This window comes from Crocodylus porosus, unplaced genomic scaffold (assembly GCF_001723895.1).
Source record: "Crocodylus porosus isolate Cpor-Errol unplaced genomic scaffold, CroPor_comp1, whole genome shotgun sequence".
Classification (NCBI taxonomy): domain Eukaryota; kingdom Metazoa; phylum Chordata; order Crocodylia; family Crocodylidae; genus Crocodylus; species Crocodylus porosus.
In genome coordinates, this window is record NW_017728886.1 from 17,160,382 (window position 1) to 17,168,457 (window position 8,076).

Here is an 8,076-nt window from a genome sequence, read left to right on the forward strand (position 1 = left end):
CAAAAGAGGGGTGTATTCAGGGAACCAATATTCTTTAAAGCTACTATATTGTTCAAGTTTTCTGTAAGGCTGTTATCTTCACATGTTCTAGCTTACAAATTTAATTCATTTGGTGTCTTTTTTAACCATCGAAGAGAAATGCATTGACATGGTTGAACTGCTCCAACTTACTGTCTCTCTCCAGCCTTTGGGTAGCGTGTACTATTTGTGTTGCCTAGTTTAAATCAAGTTAAATGTCTCTATCATATTGCCTTACTTTGGCTCCGAATTTCTAAATTAATCCAAGGGTGTGAAGCGCAGCCTGGGGAGCCATGTCACGCAGCTGGATGAAAATGTGGCAGCAGGGGAGTGTAACAAGGTCCGGGCCGAAGCAGAGAGCGGCGCTGCCAGTCCCGAGCTACAGCCTTGCGCACCTGCCCCACCCGGGAAGCGCGGCCGGGACGCAGCGCCAGTCCCACAATCCTTTGCGGCGCGGGACGGAGGGGTGGATCGAGCGCTCGGCCGATCGGCTGCTTCGACTGCGCTGCCCGTTGCTAGGCGGTTTGCACGCAGTTGCCGTGGTTACGGCCCGCCTGCCATGGAGCCCGACAAGGTGAGGGTGGGCCGGGGCTCCCCGGGGGCTGCGAGTCGCAGGCGGGGAGTGGGGAAGCTGGGTCCCCCGTGCCAGTGACTGCTGCCACCTCTCCCCGCCCCGCCCCACGCTAGTACAGGCAGAGCAGGGCCAAGCCGGGCCCCTTTATCCCCACGGTATGCGGAAGTGAGGCCGGGCCCTTCCCTCCCACAACCCTCGAGGCCAGGCCACATCCCTCTGCCACCGGGTTGAGCCGGGGCTGGGCCACCCGCCAGCCCTCCCAGATTGGCCAGGAATCAGCATCAATCACCCAGTGACAGTTGAAAGTGATTCGAGAGATTTTAATAGGATGTGTTAAGAAAGTAAGTTAATATAATATGTTGTGGGGGAGGATGCTGATCTCCCAGAATAGCTTCAGGCAGAGTTGGCAACCCTACCGGCCTGCCAAGGCAAAGGTGCCTCTGGAGGTCCCTTCTCAGTGAGTCTGTGACATGCAGGCAAGCGTGTCACATGTGAGGTGCGGGGGCTCACCTCCAAGGAGGCCTGTGTCTGACACTGGGCATGGCGGTTCAGGAAGGACATGGACCAGTTGTGAGGAGTCCGGCAGAGAGCAGACTGGAGGCCTAGACAGCACAACACGCATAGAATAATTGGAGTATTTCATCCAGAGAAGAGAAATTGGGGGTGGGGAGTAGAATTTGATAACAGTCTCCAAATATATATACATTTTAAAAGTTGTTTATAAAGAGAATAGTAATCATCTGTTTGCTCTGTGTACAGGGGCAGGACAAGAAGTAATGGGTTTAATTGCAACAAAGGAGATTGAGATAGGATATTAGGAAGCATTTTGTAACTATATGAGGATGGTCAAGCTATTACGATGCATTACCTGCAGAGGATGTGAAATCTCCGTTACTGGAAAATGTTAAACACTTGGCTGGGATGGTCCTGCCTTTAGCAGGGGGTTAGATTAGATGACTTCCAGAGGTCCCTTCCAATCCTATTTTTCTGATTTCCTCACCATGATCCCGGTATTGCAGAGGTGCTTGACCCCCAGTTCACAAGCCAGATTCAGCCTGCTGAGCCACATCTTCCAGTCCATGGGGTTCCCCACAAGTCTGGTAAATTGGTGATGGGAGTGCTAGCAATTAAAGCTGCCACTGCTTCCCTGCCACCAAATTTCTAAGCTCCATGTGCCTGGATCAGCTTCAACTGGGCTGGCCCTGCACAGAGGGGTCGGGCCCCATGGAGCCTCATGCAACAGTACTGAGCCCAGGATAAGCCATTGCCATATGGTAGGATTGGGTCCCTGGGTAGACTGTTGCTGTGTGGTGAGACTGGGCCCCAGCCCCATGCAGCAGAATCAGGACCCAGTTGGGTACATACTGAATTGGGCCCACACATCTAGACTTTGATAATGAGATACTGTAGTTTATTGAAAATAGGGAAGCATGGCTGTTTCTTGGAGTCTAGATGAAATTTCTTATTATTTGTGACTACAATTTTTTATTTATACTTCTGTGGGAGTCCCCACACTTTTCATTAATATTGTACTACTATGGCAATATTTGAAAAAGTTATAAAACACCAAAATGAAAAACTTTGGCGTTCACTAGAAAACTAGTTAAATCTCTGTATGCCATAATCATGTAATTTTATCACAATTTGGCACATTAACATTTGGTAGCTCTAGGTTTCACAGTTAGTTTGTTTAGCTATATTTAGACTTATGTGGGTTTACATAGTGAATGTAATGACTTGGCAATGCCATTACAATTGCATGAATAATGGTATTTAATATGCACTTAAGGTATATCACATTAAAAATGATATGGTGATTCATGTGGTATTGCAATAGTTTCATTACTTCTCCAACTTCTTAGCTAGCATATATGATCAATAATTATCCTGATAAGTGAAACAATACCACACAAGCCCAACTGTCAGAGGGCCAGAGGCAGTCATGCTATCGGACAGTGTGTCTTAATTGAAGAAATGAGCCTTTTACTGTTTCAGTTAAAAAGAATCAAAGATAGCATAATTTATATTCTCCCATCTGAGACTCTCTGTATTATAAATGGAAACTGATCTATAGAGTACAAAGGACTTCCTCCTGCTTCCTTGACTGTAGTAGCTTCTCTAGGCATATTTTTGAGTACTATCTCTAATAAGTTTATTTGCTCTTCAAACCTGCTCTTTAATTTAGCTTGTTAAAAGTAACAAAATCATCTGATCAGCTGAGTTGATAGCAGCTCAGCTATCTTTTTTGCCATACGCTATGGGACAGGTTGCTGATACATAGTTTCATTTTTTGAAGTAGAACTGTGGCATTTTATACCAGCTGAGTATCTGTCCCCTGCTCTCAATTTCAAATGATGTTTAAGTGTTTATTTTTAGAAGTGGTATTTAATTTAAATCAAGGTAATCCAATCTACATAAAAAGGTTTTATTTTTAATTTGTTTTATCCACTCTAACTCTTAGGGATTCCAAATCAAGCTCAAATGTGGATCATCCTTTACTGCAAGAAGCTGGTTTCTTAGGCTGTCCTTACAACATGTACTTTTCCTGGAAGCTTTTGTAACAATAATTTAGTGTTTTTCTAGTTTATAAGTGGAGGAAGATAAGAGAAGTAAAGTTGAATTCCAAAGGACTTGCATGCTAACAGACAAGTTTTTCAATAAGTCTTTTAATACCTGGGAAATATTATTCCAGCCACAGAGCACCAAATAATTATTTCAGTTTATATTAAAGTCTCAGTGATAAATAGCCTATAAATAATTAGTAGACAATTAATAATGTTTTTAAATGGTTAATTAATTGTTATACATGGGTATAAAATCTGGCATATAATAGGTTGCTTTTAACCATCTATTATTCCTTCTACTAATAATGTAATAAATGATGAATAATTTGTCAGCTTATCAAACATGATTAGCACATGCTGTAGATGTTTAAAAATGTTCATAAGTGATCCCTTATTGGAACCTTAGTACGGCGTGTGATTCAAATCAGGAAGCCATCCCTTAATTGGTTAATACCGGAATTAATTTTTTAGTCTTTGTTCAATATACATGTTCTTTTCTATCAGTTTCTCAGTCTTCTAGTATTTATTTTAATGTATTTTAGAGGACAGTTATGATCCAATTTAGTGGTTTTCAAGCAACTTCTCAGTTCCATGAATTTTACTTCAGTAAACAGTACTGCTTAGTCATGGTCTATTACTATTATTATTGTTTTTCTCCTTTCAAAATGTTCTACTTGTTAGTTCTCATGTAGTTTTTCTGCCTTAACCTTGTCAGAATTCTGAATCTGATCATGCGTGTCCTTAAGTTGGATGGGTAAAAAATTGGCTGATGGGGCACACGCAGAGAGTAGTGGTGGATGGGTTGTACTCAACCTGGCAAGATATGAGCAGTGGGGTACTCCAGGGCTTGGTCCTCGAGCCCTCACTGTTTAACATCTTCATCAGCGAGTTGGACAAGGGGGTGGAAAGCATGCTGTCCAAGTTTGCTGATGACACTAAGATGTGGGGTGAGGTGGACATGCTTGAAGGGAGAGAGAGGCTGCAAATTGATTTAGACAGACTACAAAAATGGGCAGATGAGAATAGGATGGGGTTCAACGTAGACAAATGCAGGGTGCTGCACCTTGGGAGAAGGAATCCACAGCATACATGCAGGCTGAGGAGTTTCCCTCTTGAAAGAACAGAGGCGGAACGGGATCTTTTAGTCATTATTGACTCCCAGATGAACATGAGGCGCCAATGTCAGACCACAGCCAGCAAGGCCAGCCATACCTTATCATGCATCCAGAGATGCATCTCAAGGCGGTCCAGAGAGGTGATACTCCCCCTGTATGCGACTTTGGTCGGGCCGCAATTGGAGTACTGCGTCCAGTACTGGGTGCCGCACTTCAAGAGGGATGTAGCCAGCCTGGAGAGGGTTCAGAGAAGGGCCACCTGCTTGGTGAGAGGGCAGCAGGACAGGCCCTACGAGGAGAGTCTGAGAGACCTGAACCTGTTCAGCCTCAGGAAGAGGAGGCTGATGGGGTACCTGGTGGCTGCCTACAATCTCATCAGGGGAGATCAACAGCAAATAGGTGGAGCCCTTTTTTCCCCAGCACCACTTGGTGTGATAAGGAACAATGGTAATAAGCTGATGGAGAATAGGTTTAGGTTAGAGATCAGAAGGCAATATTTTAGTTAGGATGGCCAAAATCTGGAACCAACTTCCCAGGGAAGTGGTCCTCGCCCTTACCTTGGGCAAATTCAAGAGGAGGTTGGATGATCACCTGTCTGGGGCTGTGTGAACCCAGCATTCATTCCTGGCTGCGGCAGGGGGTCAGGGTAGATGATCTGTTCAGGTCCCTCCTGACCCTAGCTACTATGAAACTATATAAGGCTGTATTTTAGAGTATAAGGTATAAATATGTCACAGAGTGCCCTACAGGGCATGCTTGCCCAGAACTGTCTGCAGCTTTGTCCAGTCTTTGGGAGAGACCCCTGAAACCAGCCCTTGCTCCTTCCCACTGTGAGACCTCAGTCTTATGGTCTCTCAACCTCCTCTGGTTCTCCATGGCCCTGACTCAAGGAGCTAGTATCCAGTTACACTCCTGAGAGAGCGACTTTACCTCCTGTTGGAAAAAAGGCTACTTAGCCAGAGGTTTCTAGCCCCGCTTCCCTGCTCCTCTGGCTTTAAATCACCCCATGTGAAGTCTAGACGGGCTGTATACAAGGTGATTTAAAAGCTTGTGGACTGTCTGTTGACAGTCTCTCCCCTTCCCAGGCAGAGGAGAGGACAGGTTGTCAAGTAATAGGCTCCCTTAAGTCAGGGGTAGCCCCAGGGAGCAGCCCTTTAGTGCCCCCCTGTAGTGTAGCTCTCCAGTTTGGGTCTGGAATGCACCTCCCAGACGGTTTTCTACCTGTAAAAATTTCCTGAAAATTTTGCTGGTAGAAATGAATGCATGTACAAAGCCACAAGTAACACCTTCTGTGTTCATTTTGCTTGGAACATACTGTGATTTAAGTTTAATTTTGTTGTACTCCAGTGCTGGTTATGGTCCTGGGTGTGACCATAAAGTGACTGGAGAAACTGGTGACAATATGATGGGGCTGCTCGTGGCATGGTAGCTCCTATAAAATACCAGTATTGCAATCTCCGGAGTAAGGTGGGTATAGGACAGCTTAAAACCCTTGTCCCCACTGCCATGCGGATATTCTTTGGTCGAAGTTAGGTCTAAGAGACGTAGCTCCGACAAAATGCTCTTGCTGAGATATTAGGCAGTCAGCAGCAGCTCTATCTGTTGCTCTCTGGGAGAAGCTACATCCATTGAGGCACTGAACATCTAGACTCAGTATGGCCTTTGGACTGTCTCAGTGCTATAAAGTGGGGTTGGTAGGTTTAGGGCAGCCTCCATTCCTCCATACTTTTGCCTGTGTATACACATTGAAGGTCTTGGTGTGTTGGTCACAGGACTCTGTAAGGGGCATAAGTAACCTGAGCCAGCTACCAAGGCATTCAAGCAGCCCTTTTCAGGGGTGGACCGCTTGTCTTGCCTGAGGTGTGCCCTAGAAAAGGTGGGCTAAAAACCCATGCCCCCATCCAGTCTATCCTAGCCAAAATAAAGTATAGTGACTCACATGTTAAAAACTTGTAACCAGCTGTGTTGGTCTTGAGTTGGGCTTGTTGGCCACAGGCAGATTCGTCAGATACCTAGCTGAACTTCTTGCATGTATACCATGATCCAGAGTATTGACAGTTGCCTATACTTCAGTGCTCAGAAAGTGCTAACTGTGTGTTAAATCTCTTATGAGGGAAAAAATTACAGTCTTGAAATGCCTAGGCACAAAGAGTTTTTAGTTGGAAATAGCCATTAGAAAACTTGTTATTTAATAATATAGAAAGTGGTTTTCTTTGAATCTGAACTCAATCATTCAGTCTTCCTTAAACTTGTTTATGTTGGTATTTTTTCCAGAGAAGAACCAAAGAAGATACCTGGAAATCAGATGAACTGAAGAAACATCTTAGGGTAACTTTCTTTTTTATAAATTAGTGAGAATCAGTTTAGGTGTTTTCTGGACCACCTTTAGTGAAATTAATTATATGTTTAAGATGCAAAGACAACAAGTTCTTTTGATTTAGATTCAGTTAGATTGTATATTAAGAAAAAAGTTTTCTAATTATTACAAATCACTTAATGCAAACTTACTGCATACTTTTTAGTTAAGAAAGAAATTTCAGTGGGGAGGCTATATGCATGGGCTAGCCTATATTATTTACAGAGAGCTGGCATCCTTATTTTTATGATTGTACAGAATGTTGTATAATAAGTTGGTTCTTTTACACCAGTGGAAGTAACTCTCAGCCCAAGCAGGCTGTGAGAGTTTTGCTACTTAATCTCTTACAATTTACTTATTAAAATAAAAGAATATTCCATGATGGCTGTTGGTCAACATTTTTCTTTCCAAAATCTGTGCATCTTTTGGGGTGCAGAAAGCCATAGGAACAGAGTTCCTAAATTATAAATATGCATTAATTTTTGTTTTTAATCTTTAGGTGTCACAATCAGATAGTCAGTCTGAAGACAAGAAACACAAAGAAAAGAAATTGCAAAGAGAGAGAGAGATTCATGACACGGTTGATTACAAAGGATACAGAGATCAAGACAAAGACCGAGGAAAGACCAAAGAAAGGACGGGAGAAAGAGAAAGATTTAAATCTAGTGAAAGAGACAGGGAAAAATTGCGGGAGAGAGAAGGGGGAAAAGATCATCACAGAGAACGAGAGAGAGAGAAAGTTAAAGATAAAGATGCAGAGAAGAAAAAATATAGTACAAGAAGAGAAAAAGAAAAGGAGAGTGATAAGGAAGCACAAAGAAAACAAAAAAGGGATCATTTGAAGCAAATGCTTATACAGAGTGACCAGAGGGCTTATGAAGGAAGGGAAAAGGGCCATCATAGAAGGAGAGGGAGCAAGGATCATTTAGGTATGTGGCTTGCTTTGCTTTATATATTTTGAAGTATTTCACTTATGTTTATAGATAAAAATGGGCTGAGAACATAAAGACAATGGACTTTGGCTGCCTATCATATGTACCTTTAAAAATAAAATTTGGAGATTTTCAAGGCTGATTATAACCTGAAAGATTTCCTCTCGCTGAGTTGCTGATGGTAGTAATGACAATAACAATTTTTGGTAATTAATTGAATGGCAGACTAAATCATGGCAATATATGGGACATTTCCATTAGGTGCCTGAGCCCTGCCTACCTGAAGTAACAGCATGCTTATTGATAGGGGTCTCATTAACACAAGGAGTTGGATGGCCAATTTCTCAGGGAGAGTGCAGGGCCAGCCACCATTTTCATGGGCTGATTACAGCAAGACCCCCATGCCTCTGGCCCCACCCCTTGCTGATGATCAGCTGCAAGGGCTGTCCATCATACAGCCCCGCCCCTCACTGCTGTCCATCTTGGGCTGCCCTTCACACTGGGCAGTTGTCCCTCC

The 8,076-nt window shown here is 43.5% G+C and overlaps 1 protein-coding gene across 3 annotated transcripts in view; it reads left to right on the top strand.

The window, feature by feature from the left end:
- Positions 1-487: 487 nt before the first annotated feature.
- WDR60 (WD repeat domain 60) overlaps positions 488-8,076 on the top strand; it is a 41,237-nt gene continuing 33,648 nt past the window's right edge. Inside the window, exons 1-3 of one of the 3 annotated variants that reach the window (XM_019530641.1) lie at positions 488-592; positions 6,546-6,599; positions 7,127-7,556. In XM_019530641.1, coding sequence (XP_019386186.1) covers positions 578-592; positions 6,546-6,599; positions 7,127-7,556 — 499 coding nt within the window. In that variant the 5' untranslated portion in view covers positions 488-577. Of the gene's footprint in view, positions 593-6,545; positions 6,600-7,126; positions 7,557-8,076 lie in introns of those variants that run through there. The other 2 variants (XM_019530648.1, XM_019530658.1) reach the window with 2 other exon arrangements.